Source organism: Fukomys damarensis, unplaced genomic scaffold (assembly GCF_012274545.1).
Source record: "Fukomys damarensis isolate Sample0158 unplaced genomic scaffold, DMR_v1.0_HiC HiC_scaffold_35, whole genome shotgun sequence".
Classification (NCBI taxonomy): domain Eukaryota; kingdom Metazoa; phylum Chordata; class Mammalia; order Rodentia; family Bathyergidae; genus Fukomys; species Fukomys damarensis.
The window spans coordinates 31,510,906-31,534,829 of record NW_022900947.1 but is presented as its reverse complement, the minus strand read 5'-3'; the positions used below and the strand labels follow the sequence as shown (position 1 = coordinate 31,534,829).

Sequence of the window (23,924 nt, the reverse complement as noted above, 5' to 3'; positions counted from 1 at the left end):
TGAAATTGCTGGGGCAAAGATCTGTATGGATGCTTCCACATGCCAGGCATTCCCGCAAGCTTTCAGTTGAGCAAAGGGGTTTTTTGTTTTGTTTTTTTCTCTGGGGCAGAAGATCAAACTTAGGGCGTTGTACCTGGTAGGTAAACATGCTGCTGCTGGGCCACATTCCCAGTCTTATCTTTTGGTTCTGAAGAATTTCCCAGCTGGGAGGGCTTGTACTCCTTGGCCTTGGTTGCTATGGTTTGGGTGTGGTTTGCAGGACCCCAGGGGTTCACTGCCTGGTGTGCTGGCAGCTGGGTCCCCAATATGTTGGTATTGAGATGGTGAAAGTTTGAAACATGGGCACTAGTGCAAGGAAAGTAAGTCATGGGGGCAGCAGCCCCAGAGGGATTTGTGCTGGAAATCCTGTGAGAGCAAGTTTTTATAAGAGCCCGGCACCTCTCCTGAAGTGATCCTTTCCTCTTACATACATCCCCCTGTGTTATCCACTATGTCGTGGTATAGTCAGAAGGCCCTCAAGAGAGAGCTGAGCACATCCCAGTGCCATGCTTTTGGCCACCAAATCATGAGTTAAACCCCTTTTCTGTATAAAATACTCAGCATCTGGGATATTATTACAGTAACACATGATGGACTAATGCAGTTAATGGAATTGTTTCTAGATAGTCCTGAAGTTTGTCAGTACTAGAAAGAATTATTCCACCACCTGAGCCAGTCACAGGGCCCCACACTTGATTTAAACTCTGCTGTTACTATCTTGAAATTATAAAAATTTTTGAAACAAGGAGCTTTGCATTTTCATCTTGCACTGTGCTCTGCAAACTGACCAGTGCTTGTCCATGTTGTGTGCTGCATGCCTGTGTCAGATCGCCATCTAGAGCAGGGTTTGCAACCTTTTCCTGTGAAGGCCAAATAGTAATCATTGGAGGCTTTGTGGACCGTGCATTCTCTGTTGGAGCTACTCGGCTCTGAGGCTGTAGCACACAAACATCTGTAGCCTGCACCTGAGCGTGTGGATGTTGCTGTGTTGCAGTGATACTTTGCTTACAAGAAAGGCAGATCTGGCAGGTCTTAGCTGCTAACCCTGGTGGAAAGGACCTGCGTGGAACCCAGACAATAACAGAGAATAACTTAAGTAAGAAGAGTCAGTCACCTTTGGCTAGCTCCACAGTATGCTAAAATCCCGTCCCCAAAGAGGATTCTGGCAGACAGTCAAGCTTTTAATCCCACTTGTGAGCCTCTGCTTCAGGATGGCGTGTTGATCCTAGTTGTCAAATATGGACAAATACAGAGAATGACAAGAAGGCAGACTCAGAGGGTGACAGTGGGATGGTATAGTAGTAATGTTGCAGGTTTTGGGTTATCGTAGTTAATAGAAAAGGAAAAACAAAATGCTGGAACAAGAGAAGAGCTGCCTATAAAAACTAAGTTCTTTAGAGAGGAAGGTGTGTTCTTTCACAGCACACCAAGAAAGCAGCTCGTGGGGATTCCACGTCCCTGTAGGGCAGTACTCTGGGTGCCTCCTGCTGTGGCCCTCAGCTGTGCCCTGGCTCAGCTTCTGTGGGATGTATTTTGTTGGGGTCCCCAAACGATAAGCAGTACAAACATAAAGGAAATTATCTGTGGAGTTAGTAAATCTTGATATAAATCAATATAAAGGGAAATGTCTATATTGATTTCTAGGAGCAGAGGACCTATTTTTCATTTAGACAAATGTCCTAAAGAGGAATCCAGTTAGGGGCTCTGGAATCACCATTGTTGTTCCTGCTAGAGATGGTCGGAGTATAGATTTGCTTTGATTTCAAATAGAGTCATGAGAGATTAATTATCTTCCCAGAACTCTGCCTCCTGCCCATTCTGATAAAATGTGTTTTGTTAACATTGTTTCACATGACATGAAAATGGAATAGTAGCTAAAGTCATTTTTAAAGTGCTGTCCATGATATAAACAACAATAGGAGGAAAAGATATCCAGCCAACTCCCTCTTACCACTGTGATCAGGAATAAAGAGGAATAGGGGAGGGAGCCTTCTGTTTATCCTACTCAGATACTCATCACTCTTTCTCGGAGTGTTTGTTGATTGCCTCCTCTGTGCCAGTCAGGTGTGTATGATCAAGGCAGAAAAGCCCCTGCTCGTACTCTACTGCTTTGGTGGAGAGAAGAGAGGCGGTAAACAGATGAGGAGGGCGGTTTCAGATGGCTGAGGGTTGACCCTGTGGGGTCCATCCAGGCGTTTTGGAGGTGGCAGTGATCTCAAGGAGTCCGCACTGGAGGTGTTGGGGCAGTGATCTCTCCAGGAACCGGGAATAGCAGGTACAAGGCTTAAAGGCAGCGGTCAGCGTGTGTATTTGCGAGCCCAGGGAAATAGGGACTGAGAGTTTGGTGATGAGTGTATGCCACGGAGCAGGGGAAAGAATTTCAACTGAAGCAGCTTGAAGTTAGGGTTGATAGCACCAGCAGTCGACAGAGAGAAGGGGAGCGCTGGGCGGTCTCTGCAGCGAGGGGTGGGGTGCTAAGCTGGGCTGGCTAATTGGGGGAGGGGTACCTGGCCCCAGCCAGACCGCCTGGCAGAGGGGAGGAGCTCAGCCTGTTTCGGAGGGGGAGCAGGTTCATTTTAATCCCCTGAATCTGAGATTCCTCCTGTGTACAGTGAGAGGCAGGATGCGCCCAGAATAAGACTGACAGGGCCAAGGGCTGCTGAGGTACCTGGGGCTTGGCGAAGAGGCATTCAGTAGTTGGCGGGCGGTGACTGTCACATTAGCAGTCATCAGTCTTCCTAGCCTTGATGTTACCGGGTGTACAGAATGTCAGGAATACTTGCACCTAGATGGAAGTTAACAAAATTCAAATGAAGGCCAAGCGTATCAGTCTTCTGTGGTGTCTACCCTTGTCTCCCTCCAGCTGCCCAAAGAAATGGGGAGTAGTCTCTTATGTGGTGATCACCCCGAGTCTCCTTGGGAATCTAGAAACTGGTCTAAGGCACGGCTTGCCCACAGGAGGAGTGGGGTTGAAGGGAATTCACCACCCTGGTTTTGCCGACTGGAGTTTTGTTTGGGTTGGTTGAGTTGGGCTGGGTTTTGTTTTGTTGTTGTTGTGTATGTGTGTTTGTTTGCAGGCAGCTGTTCTAGGCACTGAGCTACCACCCCAGCCTGTCACTGCGTTTTGTGGGGTTATGTGTAGCTCTGTTCCTGCCAGGATCTGTACCCTTGGGCACTTCTTAGACTGAAACCTCTGCCTGGTTTGGGGAGATGTCATCTGCTCTGTATCAGAGCCTGCACCTTCACACACTCCTGCACCATCAGACAGGAGCCCTCTGGGCATCTCTGTTCAGGGCTTGTATTTTCCCATCTCTACTTTTGGGAAGGAAGCCAGCCCATGGTTTCACAATTTAGGTATAAGTTATATATCTTTATTCTTGAGGCTACCCTAAACTTTTTAGTTTGAAGCCGTGGCCTCGCTTGAGGTGTCCCTCACTTGAGAATTAAATACAAGTTGTGTGTCTCCTGTCAGACAGAGAAGCAAGATTTTGAGTTCTGTTTTTACTCTAATCCAGCTCAGATGAAAGTTGAGGCTTGATAATTCTTGCTGTCTTCAAAGATGGACTTTTTAAAAAGTGCTCATCCCTTGCTTATTTTTAAATGTTCTTTCCTCTCTCGTTAGTAAGCTGGTTGGTAACTATTGTGTCTTCTTTCCAAAGGCATGAGAAAGGTCTTTGTTTAGAAGAACGTGGCTCGAATTTCAATTACACTGCTCTGAATCCTTGGGCCTCACACTTAACCAGTTGGAACTCTGACTCCCTGGTGCCCAGTTAATTGCTGTGGCTCTGCGGGGCGCTGCAGGCCAGGCGGGTAGAAGCAGAGCTTGCTTTGGGAAAGGAAGCTCAGTTGGTCCAAGGCAGGTGTTCCTGTCGCCATTTGGTCCTGGGAAGGATAGGCCCGCCCTTTCCCAGAATCCACATGGGAAATTTGTGTCAACTTAGCATTCACTTCAGTTCTGATGTCCTTCACCTGCGGGGTACAAGCTTCTACAGGGTTCCAGGAATGAGTTTGGGGATTGATGAAACTTTGCAGCTCTAGCACCGTTCAGAATTTCTATGAAATTGTGAGTCTGGGCATATTTTTTTTCTGGATTGTTGCCATCAGATTACAAAAGATGGCATGATTTAAAACAAATTAAGAATGTTCCCCTGGGCCTGTCTTCCCCTTGTCAAAGTGATTACAGGCCTAACCCACACAAGTCCACACTACAAGCCATTCCTGCAACACACAGGAGTTCTCCATGGATTAACTTACATGCAATTCTTACATCTCTTAAGATGTGAGTTCCACTAGTGTGCCCACTTCACAGATGAAGAAACTGAAGAAGAAAGACTAAGACAGGCCCCAACCAAGGGCAAACTGCTAAAAACTATCAGTCATGAAAGGGGGAATATGTGAAGCTGGAGGGGGGAAAAAAAGCCATCAGGTACAGAAGCCAGAATTTTCATGACATAGACAAGCATCAAAAAATAGCATGCAAAGGGAGGGCAGGGGTATGGGGAAAAAATGAGAACCAAGATCTGTCATGTAAGGGGCGCAAGATCCCAATGATGAATGTAACTACCATATACCTAAAATGTACCAATAAACCCAATAAGAGTAAAAAAAAAAAAGAAAAAGAAAAAAAAATATATATATATATAGCATGCAGCCGGGCATAGTGGCTCACTATTATCCCAGCAGTCTGGGAGGCTGAGGCAGGAGGATCACATGTTCAAACCTAGCTCGGACAATTTAGCATCTTTAGACCCTATCTCATAGTAAAACATTTTTTTAAAGGGTTGGGGATATAGCTCATTGTGAAGAACCTGGGTTCAATCCTATGCCTCCCGTCTATTCCGCCCCCATGCAGAAGAAAAGGACCACACATAATGGAATTCCACAGACACGGTTGCCAGCAGAGCAGGAGGCCTTGCCTGTGTGCTCAGTATGAGAGGGGAATGTTGTGTGTTGCGTAAGAAGTAGGGCCTGGCCAGGGAGGAGGAGGAGACAATGGCACCCACTCCCGGAGAGGCGGAATGGACTTTGTCATTCTGCTACGTGCCCCTTTGCTGCCATTCATTCTTAGGAATTTCCTACTATTTGAATGCCCAGTTACACCTGCCAGGTAGTTCTCTTACTTCTGGTCTATACGCATAGCCAGTTACTCATGCATTCACTTTCCCAAGGAGCAGCCCCCAAGAGCATGCTGAGTAGGTGGCCTTGGGGTGTGTGGTGCCAGAGGAATTATCTTGGGGTTTAATTCTTTCCATTGGCATCTTGGGCAGAGAGGCAAGAGTGAGCCTGTGCCTGACTCTAAATTTAGCCTCTGCACTCACAGAATGGCTTGTCTTGTGCGGAAGCCCAGCTTTGGGCTGATGGTTTTCTTTTTTCCAACAAATGTGCAAAGGCACTGAATTAGGTAGAGCAGCTACCACTGTCTGTGGGCCTTGTGGATTTTTTAGTGATATTTCAGAAATCCTCTGAAGTCCATTACCCCAGCCGCCAGGTGCAGGGGACAGCAGCCTCTGTGACCGTGGCTTTCTTCCTGTCTTGGTTGTCTGTCCTGCACTCCTGCCTCTTCAGTCCAGTCTGTATGACGCGTGTGTCACTCCTCTGGGGAATCTGCCCTTGGTCCCTTCCAAATTGGCTGTGACAGGATTTTCCCCTCACACTTAAATCAAGCAGTGTCTATTAACCCGCAAATAATTAACAGTATTTGGAGTTTACAGTATCTTTTTTTCCAAGTTCTGCCTTTAGAGAAACACAGTGGCCACATATTAGTTATTTCCTTATGTGAATAAATGGCAGTGAGTCAGATTTTAAATATCCCAGGCAGCAGTGATAATTGTACACAAAAGGAACAGACTGTATTCTCAGGTCCTTACATTCAGGACTGTAGAGCTGTTTTTAATCATACACTAGATAGGTGTTTTATTAGTAGTAAGAAAGTAAAGGTTTTGGCATAGACCAGGAGCTAGTCAAGGAACACTGCCTGCTCCTTCTTCTCTGTCGTCCGAGTCAAAGAGCTGACATCTTTTTCTGATCAGAATCAGATGAGATAGGAAGACCCAGGCACGGCAGGCTCATGACCTGCTGAGGGTGCACAGCGGTGTGCTTGAAGTAGGGCAGAACCCAGGCCCTGGGGCCCTTTGGTGTGAAGCTGAATTGCTGCCGGGAATCGACTTCCATAGTTGAGGCCGAGGAAGCACAGAGGGGCCTGAGCCGGAGCTGACCGCATCCTCCTGAGGGACGCGGTGTCCGAAGTGTGAGGGGCTGCAGCCCCTTCCCCGGTGACTGTCCCTCCGTGGAGAGTCATCTCCAGTGCCACATGGCACGGCCCAGCTGACGCCCGAACCCACCCGACTTCAGGCCGACGGCCCTCATGATCCAGGTCATTGCTTCTGTGCTCTGCACATTTCTTACGGTGGCCCTGAGCCAGTGTCCTTGTCCTCCTTGCACTGATGAGGAATCTGTGTCACAGGGGCCCAGGAAATGGACACTCAGTGAGCAAGGAGAAGGTGAGTACCCAACCCAGAGGAGCAGGGTCCTATCCTCCTCCTCAGCTTGAGGCCTCTCCTGGGACATCAGCCTCCTCTTCTCCCACAGTGCGTCTCCAGAGGCAGGGAGGGTGCTTGTTCCTCAGATGTCTTAAGCTTTTTGCCAAAGTCGTCTTCAGACCCACCTCGAGTACGTGCACACAGGATCCTTCTGGGTTTGTCAGCGGGGGCAGACCATTAGCGGGCTCTGCACATCTGTGTAGAGGTGTGAGACACCTGTCACAGGGACATGGAGGCAGACTAGCATAGAATCCTGCAGCCTGTCTTTAGACCATCTTCACCAATGTTAGCTGTGTGACTTTGACCAAATGCCTCAATCTCTGAAGTTGTTTCATCATTTTTCCATGAAATCAGTAAGACTGTCCCACAGGTTGCTAAGAGGGAGCGTACAGAGCCAGAGCTCAATAAATAAGGGCAGTTGTTAAACCGGAGTGAGGCATCACGTGCCTGTACTCCTAGCATATATTAAAGTAGATGCTCAGCCTTGTTGGTTTTCACTTGAGACCATGTAACTACCGCTGGGCCTTTTGATTCTTCCCCTGTGTAACGGTGCACTACTGTCCCTGGTCTGTGTCTGGTGCACAGCTCTGCCCTTCTGCTTCCCAGCTGTCTGGTGAGCAGGGCACCATCTCTGTGATGTTAGCGCTCAGCCCTGTAGGCCCCACTGGCTGCTCCGTGACCCCAGCTGCCAGGTGCAGGGGACAGCAGCCTCTGTGACCATGGCTTTCTTCCTGTCTTGGTTGTCTGTCCTCCACTCCTGCCTCTTCAGTCCAGTCTGTATGATGCATGTGTGTCACTCCTCTGGGGGATCTGCCCTTGGGCCCTTCCAAATTGGCTGTGACAAGACCGGAAGGGAATGGTGACCACTCTGGGTCAGGGGTTAAAGGAGTGCTCAAGGCAGCACTGGGGATGGAACCAAAATGTGCCACCTCCAAAACCCAGGCTGCTCTCAGCTCCTCTCCTCTCTGCTCTGGACTTCTCTGCCGCCTCCCCTTGGAGCTATGGTCTGCTGGCTCTCGCCCTTCCTGCCTCTGCCCTTAACTTTCTGCTCTGTCTCCCCGATGCTGCCCTGAGCAGGGATTCGCTTCATGCAAGTACCTGCATTTCCGTATTGTGGCTCTAGTAGAATACTGAAGCCTTGTGAACAGGTAAGGCTGGGCAGAATCATTGTCACTGTGTGGTTTTTATCAGGAGCTGACAGAGGTGGAAAGTGAAGATAAGTCCTCTGCCAGTGTTTACTGAAGTTTTCTGTATTTGACTGTGATATTTTCAGCGTGATTACCTCTCCCAGTTGACATGTTGCCTCTGTAAATTCAGCTGGAAACTCTTGGCTTCATCGTAATGTGGCTCAAAATAGACTCTTCTGGGGGCAGAGTTCAGCTAAAATAAGCACCAAAGGGCTATTATTAATTGCTGCAAAGTTGGGAATAAGATGGGCCGCCAATGCTCAGAGTTGCTGTGTTATTTGCTGGACGCATGTGAATGCTAACGTGTCGTTTCTGTTCTGTTCCCTCATGCCTTCCCGGATTCAGAGAGAGGTAACCAGCCGATTTTCACTTCTTCCCCTTTGTGGTGTGGTGTCTTCCGTGTCTGGCAAAGCTCACTTGCTTTCTCCATACGCATCACCATCCTCACAGCCGTCCTTGCCTTTGATAGGCAGAACTTTGTTTTGTGGTGTTTGCCTATTTGTCTCCATCATTTACAACAGAGCCTGGAGTTCATGTCTAATCCTCCGCTGGGTTTGACCCTATTTGGGGAAGGTGATGGGCGAGCAGTTGCGTGGAGTAGCTCCGCAGACACTCAGGGCTTACTAACAGCTGAAAACCCTGATCAGCCTGTGACAGTCATTGGGGTAGAAATGCTTGGGCTACGTATCATGTTATACATGGAGGATTTTTGTGCTTTTTGAAGAATTAATATTAGTGCATATGTATTTTCTAAAGTTTTGATGGTAATGTGATGGCACTGGGTCAGTTTCATTATCAATCATTAGCCAAAACATATGGGCCTTTATTCCTTTCCCTCCTAGGAGAAAGAACCATGAAAAGTATGAAGTGAGCCGTATTTATACCTCGGGTGCCTTTTTCCGGTACTCTGAATGTCAGCCTGCCCGTTTGACTATTTGGAAGCCTTAAACTCCGCCATTCTCTAGCTCTCTTAGCTCCTAAAAACTCCACATTTGAGGGGAAAAGGGTATTTTGAGATTTTCCTCCTTGAAATGATGGTGATTACTGCTGGGGAAAATGAAGAGATGCTGTGCTAGTCTTTGCATGGGAGTTGAGCTCAGGTGAAGTCCCTGCCTGGCTGGGAGCTGAAAGGGAAGATAAGTCTTCTGCCCGTGTTCACTGCAAATTTCCTGCACCCACTGGGGTGTCCTGACTGCCCATCTAGCCTCCATTTCTCCCCCTTGCCGTGGCCCCCTGTCATTGCTTGGGGGTTTGGAAGGAGAGGGAGACAGCAGAGACCAGGTGGGGCTCCCTTCCAGGACCGGACTTGCAGAGGTGTGAGAGGAGAACTTAGGCCCTTTGAGGCTGTCGTGGCACAGGGAGGTGGCTCTGGAGGACCAGGGCTGAGTGTGCGGTCCCAAGCTGCCTCTCCTGAGGCCAGAGGAGTCCTGCTGGAGTCACTGTGAGGGTGTCCTCGGGTTCTTGTTACAGTAGCTCCTGCCCTCGGTGTGTACTCGGGTTTCCTCACAGGGAGACAGTTGCTCTGAGTATTAACAGCAAGCCTCTGTGCTAAAGAGAGCTACAAATAATGCCGGGTCACTCGAGCCATGCTGATAATTACAGGTGGTCGATGTCAAACCTGCTGTTTACCCAATCTGTGGGTCTCACAGAAGTGCCTGGTGAAGAATTCCCCACAAGGAATGTGTGTGCACCCAGCTGCCAGGCTGCTGGGATGCCTCTCTCAGAGCTTCAGAACCCAGCCTCTTCTCACACTTGTGAAGGAGAAAAAGAGCCAGGGGCTGAGCCTTGTGAGATTAGGGCTGCTCACGTGTGGTGAATGTGAGAGTGGGTAAAATGCACAAGAAAACCCACCAGGGATATTCTGGATTGGCCCTGCAGGAGGATGAGCCGTCTTGTGCCCTTCCTCCCTCTTCCTCGCCCTCCTGTCCCCACAACAGGAGCCTAATCCGGAAGCAAGAGCAGAGTCTTGGAAACAGGACTCATTTTTCTTCCCAGCCTTACATTAACCACAATTTGGTACAGCCTCAGAGCCCTGTAAGTCCATTGTGTCCTCCTGTGGGCCCCTTTTCAAGTCCCATGTGGAATCCCATGCTGGACGCTGTGTAAGTGAAACAAAGAGGAGAGGGCCCTGTGTCAAAAAAAAGGCTAGAAATGTGCTGTTGGCCCACAGCCCTTTGTTGTTGTTTTGTCCTCGTTCGCAGGTGGGACCGTCACTATGCTGGTGACAACTCCAGGGGACTGCAGCTTCAAACAGACAAGCTGGGAGGAAAGGGTAATTGGGCCCATTTCAGGAAGGCTTCGTGCAATTCAAATGAGTGCAGACATTTATTAAAACATCCCTCGCGGAAAAGGAGACAGTATTTCAAAGTGGGCTTCCTCTTAATTTCTCCCTTGTAATAGTAACTGCCATTTGTCATTGCCTATCCTATGTCACCCTTCAGATTCCCTGCATAAAGGCAAGTATGTGATCAAGCAGATATAAATTATGTGAACGATGTTATCAAATGGTGCAGGCTGGGTACGGAATCGCAGCAGAGGAGGTGTGGAGAGAGCCGATGGAGGGTGAGGCTAATAGGGCAGGCAGGCGGAAGGAGGGTCACGGCCAGTTCCACGGGCTGTCCTGTGGCGGACAAGGTCAGCTTGTTTGGGGCCCCACCAGGAAGCAAAACTAGATCCAGCCAGCAATTACAGAAGGGAGGCAAGTTTTAATTTCTCATGTAGAAAAAATACATTTCGGTTCACTGGCCTTGTGACACCGGGACAGGTTGACACCTCAAAGGAGTGACAGTTCACATCCCTCCCCTACTGCACTTACTCCAGGTCCTGGGGCTGCTGAAGGGACTTTGAAAAATCAGCCTATGTGATGGCTAAGAGGTCTGCAGTCACCTCTCAAATTTGGAGGAGGAGTAAACATCAGCAAATTCCATTTACCCTAAAAGGCAGGGGAGAGATTTAGGGAAAGGGTGGATTATTCTGTCTTGGCTGTTTTCTTCTCTTTTTTTTGTGCTGGGATCAAACTCGGGTCCTTGCGCTTGCGAGGCAGATGGCAGAACCACTGAGCTAAATCCCTGGCTCTCTTTCTTGGCTGTTTTCTTTACTAGAATCCATTTGAAGAAAGAATTGTGTATTCATTCATTCCATAAAGATGGATCGAGCCCCTGAGGGGGATTAGAATGCTGTACAGTTGAGAAAAATAAAAGCAATCGTTGGTCCTTTTTCTTTGCCATTAAGAAATTTGAGGCTGTCAAAGATGTCTTATTCCTGACATTTTTCTGTGGCAGAACTCGAGGCTGGTTCTCTGGGGGAATAGTCACTAAGGAAAACACAAAAAGGACAAGAACAAAAAAAAAGGTGGAAACACAAGAGCTCAGTAATCAAATGGGGAAATCTGTTTGATTCCTGGTACTCGCTTCTGGTAATGGTTTGAGGAGACCCAGGAAACTACAGCTGCAGACCTTCTGGTTCCTTGTTTTAGAAGGAAAGTGCTTGATTGCCATCACTGTAAAAAACAAGTGGAGTGAGGCTCCACAGGTGGGCAGTGGGCGACCTGCCCAGTGGCTCTCTTTGCAGATGGCTCCTGGTCCTGTGTTGCACGTGGTGTGAGCTGGAACAAAGGATGAAAATGACTCCCGTTGCTGAGTGTCAGGCAGGGCAGAGCCTCAGACAGGTGTTTACAGTAATGGTTGGGAAAATAGGGAACCGTGTTCGGACTGGAGCTTGGCAACCATTTCGGCCTGCCTTGTGGCTCTGTGGGCAAGTTCCTGGCTCCTTGGAGGATGCCTGGCCAGATGTGGGACCTGGTCCGCTGGGAGCAGTGGGGAAGCCGTCTCTCCACACTGGGACACTCAGCTCTGTGGAAGGCAGGTCTGCCCTCAGGGAGCCCTTGGGAAGGTTCCTAAAACGTCCCTGCACTTGCTTGGCCAGCCGCTGGCCCCCCACGCTCCTCCCCACAGTGTCAGAGGTGCTGTGAGTCCTGCCTGGCTGGTGCCGTGGCAAGTCTGTCTCTTACTACTGCGTCCCTCAGTCTTTGGAAACCTTCCCCTCCTCCAGAACTGCCCTCTCCTCGATGACTCGGCCTCTCTTGGGCCTGCCCTGTCTCCTCATTGACCCTTCTGCCTTTGAATGTCTTCCTTCCTCAGGCTCCTGGCCCTGTGTAGCTTCTTGTCCTCCACACTCATCTCCCCTGACCTCAGCTGCCTCCCAGATCCATGTCCCCAGACCACACCTCAGGCCTGAGCTCAGGGACCAAGCGTCCGCCTGCCCCTCTGCATGAGTGGTTTCCTTCCAGTGCCCTCCAGCGCCTCACACTTACATGTCCCCCTGCCCCACCCCAGTCACTGGGGCACTCATTTCACCTACCAGAGACCTCGGGGTTGTTCTCCATTGTCTCCCTCATCTACACACCCATCTGTCCCACTATCTTCCTTGCAACACCTCTTTCCCATCAGCGTCTTCTCCCTGGTTCTCAAAAAAGCTGACTCTTCCCACACCTGGCTCATGCTCTCTCACCTGGACCACAGCAGCAGCCCCCAAAGGTCCTCTGACCTCAGCCCACCTGGTTTCACCAGAAAGAACTGTCTGAAATAAGCCAAATGTTCACATGTGACATTATAAGGCTTGAGTGGCCCAGAGTAAGGGCAGACTCCTAGCTAGGCAGAAGGCGCTAGGCAGACCAACCTGAGTCCTGGACGCTAGCCACGCAGCCACATCTTGACCCCTTCCCGCTGTACTCTGGGTAGTTGAGGAAGTGAATTGAATTGAGTATTTTAAAAAATATAAATGTTGAATGCCATATCATAATATAGTTAAAACATAGAGCCCAGTGGCAGCTGTATAGGTTTTCTATTGCTGCTGTAGTAAATTATCACAAGCTTAAGAGGCTTAAAGCAACACAGACTTAATCTCTTACAATTCTGGAAGTCAGAGATCCGAAATGGATCTTTCAGGCTAAAGACATAACATCGTCCGCAGGGCTCCGTCCCCTGTAGAGAAGATCCGCTCCTTTCTCTTCCCACTTCCCTTGTCTCCACCCTCCTCCTACGGCCCTTCCGTCCTCTAGGGCAGGGGCCTCCCCCTTCCCCTTTCCATTTCACTGGCCCGCTCAGATAATCTGGGTAACATCCATCTAGAGCCTTCGTCTAGCACATGTGCAAAGGCCTCTTTGCCAGATTCCAGAGATTAGGAACACCTTTGGGGCAAGGAGGAAAATGAGCATTGTGTCTGTGCGGCAGCCTTCTTCAGAAGTCAGGCACTGAAAGACTTGAGAGCAACCAGCGAAGTGGCCTCTGGGTTTCAGTCTGAAGAGCGAGCAGATTAGGTAGCCTTGTATCTCACGGGGCACAGAGGAAGTCCCTCAGCTCGTCCCTGCTCCTTGTTACACCCTGCAGCCCTCCACGATGGCAGCTGGCGGTTCTTTAAGGGGCCCTCGGGATGTGTTCCATGGGGATAACATAGGATACTTGCAAATCTCTTGACCTCCACGGACAGAAGAGAGGAAAAAACATTTTTCTTCCTAGGAAGCAGAAGAAATCTCCGGAAGGTTCATTTCTGGTCTCAGATTTCTGCCCCCTTTCCTTTCTTAACCTTGTACCTGAGAGCAACCAGGAAAAGATAAAGATGCTTTAAGGAAAAAAAAAAATCTTTCCTTTCAAATCTGAGGCTTCTAAATATCTCCTTTGGAAAGATGTAGGTTCCAGATGGTTACCCTTAAGGCATTCATCACCATTCCCAGAGCAAACACAAAATGAAGATTAATAATAATAATTGTTAAAATTATGCCTACGGGGTAACATGTGAAGGAAGAAAGGACACACAACTGCAATTTGATAGGATGATCCACTGTTTGTCAACCAGGCTCTGTTCATCCTCCCTGTTGGTGACCTGGGGATCAGGACCCTGAGGCTTGCCGGTGGTCACAGGGAGTGCTACACAGGGAAGCTTACGTCAGAGAATAGCAGCACCAGGGGGAGACCTTGGAAATTAAGTTTTCCACCCCCTCAACTTAAAGATGATGTTGAATTCCATGCCCAAGGTTGTACAGTTTGAGCATCCTTTATCAAAGATGTTTGGGACTACAAGTATTACAGATTTGGGATTTTCATGTATATTATGAGATAATTTGGGAAAGGAATCCAAGTCTAAAAATGAAATTTATTTGTTTCATATGCATAGTAATTTTGTACAATATTTTTAATAATTTTGTCCATGAAACAAAGTTTCCTGGTGTGAAATTTTCCACTGTGGCGTCATGTCTGTGCCCAAAGAAGTTTGGAGTTTTGCTTTTTGGATTTTTGGATTTGGGATGCTCAACCTAGTAGGGGACCATGAATGAGACTTGAAGTTGGGTTGCCTCCATCCTGATCCAGCACCCCTCTGGCTGCTTCCTGCTGTCTCTTGGCGAGGACAGACACAGCTGAGACCTGTACAATCACACTAGCGATGGGGTATCTCTACAGGTACTTTTCCTCTGTGGGGCAGAGTTCGTGTGAGCATTTAGACAGTGGCAGGACCCTGAGGGCCAGAGGGCCAGGCAGGCCTGGGAGGTGGACTGTCCTGAGAGTATAGGTCCACTCTGGACAATGTGGGGAGGCCAGTGGTCCCCGGGAAAGGGGAGATCCCACAACAAGTGGACATTGAGCCCACATTTGCTGGAGCAGAAGGAGAGCTCCTCAGTTAGAAAATGACACCAGAAAATTAGTGGGGCAAATCTTGCAGCTCTTAAAATTGAAAGGCTTCTGAACTTTGTGTGGGTGACCATAAGGAGCTTCAGGGATTTAGTCTTGGGAAAATGGCTGCTGAACTTGAGTGTTTAACACATCCCCACCGGCTTGAGCCACTGGTGGTCCAAACCGATCTAATCACTTTTATCGGTCATTTTACTAGTAAGGTTAATAAAAAGCTACCCAATGGGTTAGTCATGCATGTAGCACAGGTGGTTCAAGCCGCCTGTCAGTGAGACATGAATTACGGCCCCACTGTGAACACGTTACAGGAAGAATTGTGTGTGGTGAGACCTTGTGTATGGTACTCAGTGATATACCTCAAAAACAAGAGCTAGTCGGAGGGGAACCAAAAACAAGGGCTCCCTTGAGCCTGGTGTGCAACGGTGGATTGTTTCTTTCTGAGCAACCTTGCTAGTGGTTGACACAAAGATGAAAAGGTCTCAGGAACCCAGCATGGAACAAGACTGTGCTCGGCCCTCAGACTGTGAACCCCAGTCCTTACCAAATGTAGCCCTCCTCTCTCTGCTGTAGAGCCATTCACACCTCTGCTGAAGGGCCAGCTTTCCCTACAGGAAGCAGGAACGGTAGGACAAGGCATGTGCTTCAGGGAGGATGGGGCACTCAGTCAGCAGACGTTCCTAGATGCTGCGATAGGCGCTGGAGATGGTGAAGCGCCTGTCCTTTTCACAGAGCTTCGAGGAGTAGAGGAAGACAGACTAGACACTTCTAGGACCGACTGTGAGCACAGTGTGTACAAGGAGCTGGGGGCCACCGGAAAGGGGTGCCCCCACCCCCAGCCTTGGTTGGGCAGTGGCAGCCCAGTGGAGACAGTGTGAACATTGGCAGAGGCCAGGACCTGGACAGAATGCTGAGTGCTGGGGGGCTGGAAAGGGAGCAAGTTGTTCAGGAGATTTCCAGGTGGTAAACAGGATGGAGGCCGAGGTGGGGGTCTGGTTCTAGTGCAGAGGACACTGCCTGAGCTAGACCATAGGGATGGCCAGTCAGGTGTGGCCAGGCCGGGGTTCAGGCGCCTACAGGTCAGGGGGTCGAGATGGCCTGACCAGCAGGCTGGGTTAGGAAGCCCCCTGCAGGGCCACCCAGGGCATGCAAGGCAAGGAAATGGGCTCCTCTGGAGTCTGTCTCCCACCCACTCTCCCTCACCTGAACTGCACATTTTTTCTGGCCAGACCTTCACAGAGGTGCTTTGCCTCAGTGGTAGATCCTTACACCTTTCTGAGGAAACCATGGCTATCTTGAGGAAAGGACTTGAAGTCTGTGAAAAGACTGCCAATTCTCCCATTAAGGGTAATACTTCAAACATAAATTCATCCGTAGTTCCGTCAGCAGACAGTACCCTGGCTCGGCGTCATGCGCAGATCAGTCATTGTGATGCATGACCGGATGGGAAAGCTGAGCATTTATTTTTCATGAATGCTTTCGCCTTTGAACCACTGACCTCCAGTCGTAACGGGGAAATCTAGCTGTAGCGTGTGATTCTGTGAAGCCGAGTAGCGCCGTAGTGTATATCCTTTTCATCAGTAAAACAAACGCCAAAATCCAGCGGCGCTTGCTCACCCTGGCGTCTGAGCTAACGGGATGTAGAGCAGCAATGCTGCTGCCTCCCTGGGAGCCCAAGTGCGAGAAGCATTTCTGTAAATCCGATGCCTTTGATGGGATTCCAGCCCCTGTGGCTTTGTGTTCAGCGCTCCCTCTGATCGCCCATCGACTTTTCAGGCAGCTCTGGGTCTGGCCGTCCTCCATTCACACATCGAGCCTCTTGTTTCGCTTCAGCTGCACCACTGTGTTTGTCTTTATGCCACTCATGCAATTTGTGCTCTTCCAAGCCTGTGTTCTGTTGGGTAAGCGTGGTGTTCGTTATTACACCAGATGGACTGCAAAATCCAGTGTTCATTCTGCAAAATCCAGTGTATGTTCAGTGTTGTTAGCAATTCCAAGAGTCCGAGAGATGGGACTTGGAGGACAGTGTAGATATGTTACTTAGAAATCCACTCCTCTTATCCGTAAAACTGTGCTTCTATGTTCTCTAGCTGTTGTAATTTTGTTTAATTAAAAGATCATTGCATACTTGGTCCACTACTCACACACTGGCTGCTAACTCCATTAACATTCCTAACTAGAGTTTGTGTTGGTGAAAGGTTCCTTTTTCTGATGTCCTGATAAATTTTTGTTTGCACAGGGATTTTGCTTATGTAGCAAGAGACAGAGACACAAGGATTTTGAAATGTCATGTATTTCGATGTGACACACCAGCAAAAGCCATCGCCACAAGTCTCCACGAAATCTGTTCCAAGGTAAGGAGGGCGAGGGCCACCTCTCTCTCTTCTCATCGCTGGAGCAGATAGAGGGGTGAGGAAGGGCCAGAGTGGATTTGCATGTTGAATTCAGAGGAAGCAGACAGATTGTTGGGCGCATGGCATTAAGAACCCTCTCCCACCAAGGGCAGGTGTTACCTCGGCAGCATTCTGTACAAAACCACGGAGAGCTGTGCCTTTGAACAGGCTGAGGTGTGTCTGTATGACCGGTCAGCCAGGGTGCGGAGGTGGCCACACATCCCCAGAGAAATGGGGCAAGTGTGGTCTGGGAACACAACATTCCCAAAAGTGAGCTCAGAGAGAACAGGACCAAAGGAAGGGGAGACCATCGGGGTGTGGGAGTGCAGGCTGCCGGGAACGGTGACAAACGACGGCTCACAGGAGTTCATTCTCCAGCTAGGAGGCCGTGGTCACTCTCCACGCTGGTAAAGATTCTGCTTCCTCAGCTAGAGTCCCCTCGTCTCAGAGTGAGAACAGCCAGCCTGGCCCCAGCAGTCCACCCTGAGCTGCAGGTGTAAAGCAGCCCCCAAAGTAAAACCCTTACCAGTCTGCTGCCCTCACCACGCTGCAGGCAGGGCTTGCAGAACAGTCTCTGGTCTAGAGCTCACCGTGCTTCTCCCAGCCTGCATTCGCGTCCTTGCACTGACGGGACTGGAGCGCGTCCGCACCACTGGCCACGTGTTGCACACCCTGGCTTTCGTTTTTCTCCTTCGTTCACACAAAAAATACAGCTGGATGCCATTTACATGCCAAGTGCTGTTGGGTCACTGCGCAGACAGCGGCATCTGAAACAGTGAAAAGCCCTTCCCTGGGAAGCTTAGGCTCTAGTGCAAAGCCCTCAGAACCTGGCCTGGCCCAGAGGAAGCGCCAGGAAACATGCAGCTTTTCTGCTAGCGGCATTCTTGTGTGCGTCCCAGACACAGATCTGGAGATCGGGGGTGATGTGACTCTCACGCCCCTGCAGGGAAAAGCTTGGCTTAGGGTGCAGGCTGGGTTACTGCTGAGGTCAGTGAAGGGCTTCTTCCTGTCTCTGATCCCCCAGCACATGTAACGGGCAAGCACTGCAGATGTCAGTAAAGGAAAGTTCGAGAACAACAGTGAGCCCCAGCGGACATTCTGAACCCTCTCTGACTTCTTGACATAGTCACTCATTTAATCCTCCAAACCTCCCTGTCACATAAGTACCATGGTCATCCCCACATGCAGTCAAGGAAACGAGACACAGGAGGCCGGTGACCTGCCCAAGGTCACACACCTTGTGAGTGGCACAGGTGGGTTTGAGCACGTGTGCTCTGTCTCCAGATCCCTGAAAGGAGTATCTGAATAGCAGATCAGGAAGCACTGGGGCAGGTCGCTCGCTTTGTGTCCTCGCCATGCGCCGGCGGCAGGCTGGGCCAGAGGTTACCTGCTGGGGTTTTTTTCAGGCAGGGAGTGCTATAAGTTCCAAATAATAAGCAAGTTCCAGACAATAGGGGGCTGTGAGTCCAACCAACAGTTCACCTGTTATTCCTAGAGAATAAGCAGACTTCTCAAACTGTATATGAAGCCCAGAGATGTGGGGTGGGATATCAGGGAAGAGACTAAAGCTAGTTAACTTGGAAGTGAAGTCAGCTCAGACCCTCTACTGGCCAGACCAGCTGAAGACATGGGAGCCTGAACCATGAACCAAAGCCGGGTTTTCGCTTACCCTTTAGATTATGGCCGAACGGAAGAATGCCAAAGCCCTGGCCTGCAGCTCCCTACAGGAGAGGACCAACGTGAATCTTGATGTTCCCTTGCAAGGTAGGTGAGGCCATCTCCCCTTCCCTATGGTGCCCTCCATCTGGACAAGGACTGAAGAATCTCAGGTGCTTCTCTGGTGTTTCAAAACTCCTTAAAAGGCATTTCGAACTCAGCAAACACAGGGACAGGGCCAGAGTTAATTTTGTGTCAGGGTGAGGTGTAAAGGGCAGGTAGGTTTTATTGCTCTTGGACAAGATTAAAGAATATTATCGTCATTCATTTTATACTTCATATTTAGCCTGGAGTAAGAACTGCTTAGGTTAAAAATTGTAGATTGTTGTTTGAGGAACTCTCTTCAGTTATTTTTCCCGTGTCTGTGATTGCAATTTCTTTGGGCATCGGCCACACGTAACAAATAGGACATCCAAAGCTGCTTCTTAGCACACACCGGAGAAGATAACAGCCTTGACACATCCAGTGGCTGCTTTCAAATGCTTTGCTGCCTTGGCATGAAAGCTAGATAGATCCTGACTGAGTGCCCCAGTGTCTGGAGTAAGAAACACCATTATACCACATCCAGAAACTGGCCATCAGGCACTGGTGGTGTTCGGGACATTCTAGATCTAGAGTGATGTCTGCTTTTCACTGGGATGCAAGAAGCACTAAGAAAGCTGTATTGCTTTTGTTTCCCGTAGTAGATTTTCCAACACCAAAGACTGAGCTGGTCCAGAAGTTCCACGTGCAGTACCTGGGCATGTTACCTGTAGACAGGCCAGTTGGTAGGTAAAACTTTTATTGTCTTTCCACTTTGCAGCGTTCCATTCTGCAGTGCAGGGCTCATGGGAGGGCTTCACCTTCCCACAAGGTGAGGTCTACCACGTTACTCCCTTGCTTGTCAGGAATCAAGCTCTCGTGCTGTCACCAGTCAGAGCTCATAAACAACCCTGATCAAATGAGCCTTACAGCATAGGCTAAGCAGATTGGATGTGTGACCCTGGCACGCAAGGACTTGGGGAGACAGGTGTGTGTTTCTCATCTACCCAGCCATCCAGAGCTGGGGGCTGAGGACTGTGGGCGTCCTCTGCCATTCTCCAGTGGGGCTTCCATCTCCAGGGCCAGTCCTGCTTCCAGTGTCATTGTCTGGGAGCAGGCAGCCCTAAGGACTGAGGGGCTGTGACCAAGAAGAGACACCCACAGCCTTGAGTTTACCTCCCAGTGGCACAACGGGGTCACTCAACTCTGCCATGCTGAAGCGAGGCTGGGCAAGGTTGCCATTCCCTGAGAGAAATTGGAACCACCATGCTGCACCGGGGACATTGGAACATGATGCATGTGCTCAGGCACGCAGTGTGGCTATTCTTCAAAAAGTTGAACGTAGCCAGGGATTTAGCTCAGTGGCACTGCACCTGCCTCACAAGCTCACGATCCTGAGTTCGATCCCTGGTACTGGAAAAAAAAAAACAAAAACAAAAACCAAACAGTTGAACATAATTACCTTTCACCCAGCAGTTCCCAAGAGGAGTGAAAACATCTGGCAACAGGATACCTTGTCCATAGATGTTCCTAGCAGCATTGTTCATAATAGTTAAAAAAAAAACAAGGTAAAAAATCCAAACGTCTATAGACAAATGATTAAATAAAACATGATATTTTCATTAATGGAATTTTATTTGGAGATGAAAAGAAACAAAATACTGAAACATGCTGCAGCCTGGATGAACCTTGGAGATGTTAAAGCCAAGTGAAAGAAGTCAGTCACAAAAATCACATGCTGTGTGGTTGCATTTAGAGGACATACCCAGAATAGGCAAATCCCCAGACACAGAGGCAAGAAAGTGGTTGCCAGGAAAAGAGTGTAACTCCTGAAAGGTACAGGCCTTCTTTTTGGGTTGATAAAACTGTTGTAAAGTTGGTTTTGGTGGTAGTTACACTCTGCGAATATGCTAGGAACCATTGAATTTATACACAAATTGAGTCAGTTCTATGTGGTTTCTATCACAGTGAAGTTGTCCCTCCTTCTCCTAGTCCCTGCAAAAGCCTGTGGAAGACCCAACAGAGGGAGCAGTGAAAAGCACGTGCCGGTCATGTAAAGGGGCCATCACACCTGGCCTTATTTAGATGTCAAGTACGATGCAAGATGATCAGATGCCCCAGCAGATGCTGGCTTCTGCAGGGTCCACTTCGCAAAGCTCCTGTGAGGACACAGCCAGGCCTGTTCACACCCCCGGGCTGAGGAGGCTTGAGAGAGAGATTGGAATGACAGGACACCCCAAGCCAGATCTCCGCAGGAGCTCATGCCCCTTCTTTCTGCTGCAAAGTCTAGCATTTCTTTGCTGTTGGGCAAGCATGAGAATAAAGTGTGAAACGTCTTTTGTAGCTAAAGAAAGATCAACCTGGGTTTGGCTGTCCATGGGTGATTGGGCCCACCTCTGAGAGTCGTTGACAACTTTAGGGCTTTCTCAATCTTCTTTTCCATCCACAGGCATGGAGACCCTGAACGGTGCCATAGAAAGTCTGATGACCTCATCTGACAAGGAGGATTGGCCATCAGTGAACATGAATGTGGCCGATGCCACGGTGACAGTCATCAGTGAGAAGGTGAGGGGTCACGCAGGACATTGGCCTGTCTGGGCTGCAGTGAGGTTTTGGCCACGACGAACTCCTGTGAAACAGCCAGCGCTTCAGCTCCTGGTGCTGCACTTGCTTGTGGTTCACACGCCCTATACTCGTGAAAGGATTTGGCCTTTGTCTCCTTCTCTGCCCACCTGTGCTTTCCCTTGGATCTGAAATCTTCTGTCCTGATGTTCCTGATCTGTCTTCCTCATTTGCCCAAGAGATTGAAATTGTGTGCTGGAGGCAACTGTGTGGCACTTAGGCTTGGGTTCTGGCCTGCTCCTCTCAGGGCTCCATGCGGACTGGGCCGTGTTGGCAGGGATTGGACGCAGAAGGTGTCTCGGTGAAAGAAGGCTCAGGGATTCACTCTGACAGCTGTAGAAGGGTCCTTGGTCATCTCGGCAGAGGCCAGCATCAGCTTCAGTACAAATCAGCTGAGGAAATAGAAGCACAGAGGTCAGCAGCTTGCCTAGTATCGCACAGGTAGAAGTACAGGACCAGGCTTTGATACTAGGCATTCTGGCTCCGGGCACCGCCCCACCTTCCCATCCTGCCTGTGAAGCACCTGTCCTGGAAGGACCTCAGGTCACTGGCCGGCTTGTGCTTCCGCCTGCCCACCTGCAGGTCACCTTCATGAAACGCTGTTCATCTCTGAACAGGGAGGGTGCTCGCTGACCTGCTTGCCCATCCGCATGCCGAGCTGGATCTCCTCCTATCCCTCCATGCCTTTAGGTCTCCGTGTCTCGGCCAGGGCCGCTTCTTCTAGGCCCCTCATCCAGGTCCCAGCTTCAGCATCTCCTGGGAAAACCCTCTGAACTCTCAGACCAGCGCAGTGCACCTGCGAACCACTCCCCTTGCACCTGAGTGACTGTTTATTAAGTCAGGATAGTATGATCTGAAAGCGGCCTTCTGGCTGTGTTTTCTCGTTCAAAAATCACATGTGGTTGTAGCAAAGGATATAGCCTTTACAGAAGAATGAATCGCAGGCATCGCTTTGTGATGCCTCCTAGGGATCGCAGTTTGTGGAGAGGCAAAACAATTATTTGACAAATTTGTTGATTTGGCAACTTTTTGTATCACACGGATCTAGGTAGAAATATGATTCAGTGTGTGGTTTCCTTGGGTGGAGGAGCCAGATGAAGAGCGGTGGTATCTGCAGTTCCTGTGGACACGCTGGTCTTGAGCCACTGGGTGCCCTGTATATTAGAAGGCTGTGTGACACTGTTCCTCCCCACATTGAGCTCACACACACAGGGTATCGTGGCCAAGCACGGGACACAGGTCACATACCAGGGCAGCAGTACAGCACAGAGCTAGATGAGACGTCAGCAGATGCCCACAGCAGTAGGGGCCCCTGGACACTTAGGCAGAGTTTTTCCTCTCTAGACAGTCACGGGTCCTTTCTGAATTCAGTGTAACCACGTCATAATACCACATCTTACCTGCTGAGTTGTGTGGCTTGTTTAAGATGGGAGCATTTTGGTGACATGGCCTGGCTTCCTGGGGAGTGTGACGCTGAACAGTCAATGGTGACTCTTGCAGAGTGAAGAGGAGGTCCTGGTGGAGTGCCGAGTGCGATTCCTGTCCTTCATGGGCGTCGGGAAGGATGTCCACACGTTTGCCTTCATCATGGACACCGGGAGCCAGCGCTTTGAGTGCCACGTGTTCTGGTGCGAGCCGAATGCCGCCAATGTGTCCGAGGCAGTCCAGGCCGCCTGCATGGTGAGTGATGGCCACCGTGAGATGCTCAGCCCCCCTGCCCTGCCTAGCTTCCATGCACCATAAACTTGAGCAGAATTACTCATTTAAAAGAGCGGGGTGTGGAGGTCCTACCTGTCATCCCAGCACTCTGTGAGGTAAGATTGAAAGTTTGAGTCCAGCCTGGACAACTTGTGAATTAGCAAGATCCTGCCTCAAAAAAATTTACAAAGTGGCCACAGATCCCACTATTGCCTAAAAAAATGAAAGCAGAAAGAGGAATTGAATTTCTAAAGACCTGCATTACTGAGTCAGTTATGAGAAGCAGATTGCCTCTCGAGAGGATGCATTCACTCCTGAATGAAGGGACCAAATAGAGCCAGTTTCTGTAGAGACTCCAGTAGCATTGGAAAGGATGCAGACTTGAGGATTATCCTTTCTGATCCCAAATTAATTTCAGTACGTGATCAGAAAACGCTGGTCATGCATAAGCTGTTACTGTTTGCATTCAGCTCAGTACTGTAGAAACAGGAAGAAATATATGGAGTGGTTTTTACTTCCCATAGCTGTTGTTTTTACATGCATTGTCCTTATATATTTTACTTACTTTATATCTGCTGGGGCAGTTCTTACAACAGCCCTGCTGTGTAGTTGTTAGCTCTGCTTTATTTATGAGAAAAGAGGCTCGGGGAAGTTGAATGAGGTGCAGGGCACAGAGTTGGTAAGTGATGGGGCCCAAGCTCAGCCCTGCGCTGCCACTTCTAGGTCACAAAGCCAGGCGCTTTCACCACACAGGTGATGTGAGACAGAAATACCCCTCTCGTTCATTGAACACGTACCTTTGAGCACCCATGACAGCAGGCACTGGAAGAGTGCGAGCCGGAGCGAAGAGCTGGGTGAACATGGGAGCCCCAGAGCCTGAGCCTGTGGTGCGTTCTAACAATAGCAGCCAGGCCGTGGGACCAAGTGGCAAGAGGCTGAGTCTGTGCCTGTGACCATCATGTTATGCCAGAGTTCCAGATTGTTAGTTGGGAGTGAATTGGTCATATTTAGAATTTTTTTTTTTTTTTT

General features: G+C 49.5%; 1 protein-coding gene across 3 annotated transcripts in view; it reads left to right on the top strand.

Moving 5' to 3' along the window:
- Apbb2 (amyloid beta precursor protein binding family B member 2) overlaps nucleotides 1-23,924 on the top strand; it is a 267,412-nt gene that overhangs the window by 236,157 nt on the left and 7,331 nt on the right. For 2 of the 3 annotated variants that reach the window (XM_033758829.1, XM_010625149.3), the window contains 6 exons: nucleotides 8,111-8,116; nucleotides 16,685-16,799; nucleotides 18,515-18,602; nucleotides 19,238-19,321; nucleotides 21,025-21,140; nucleotides 22,698-22,877. In XM_033758829.1, coding sequence (XP_033614720.1) covers nucleotides 8,111-8,116; nucleotides 16,685-16,799; nucleotides 18,515-18,602; nucleotides 19,238-19,321; nucleotides 21,025-21,140; nucleotides 22,698-22,877 — 589 coding nt within the window. The remainder of the gene's footprint in view (nucleotides 1-8,110; nucleotides 8,117-16,684; nucleotides 16,800-18,514; nucleotides 18,603-19,237; nucleotides 19,322-21,024; nucleotides 21,141-22,697; nucleotides 22,878-23,924) is intronic. The other variant, XM_010625148.3, reaches the window with a different exon arrangement.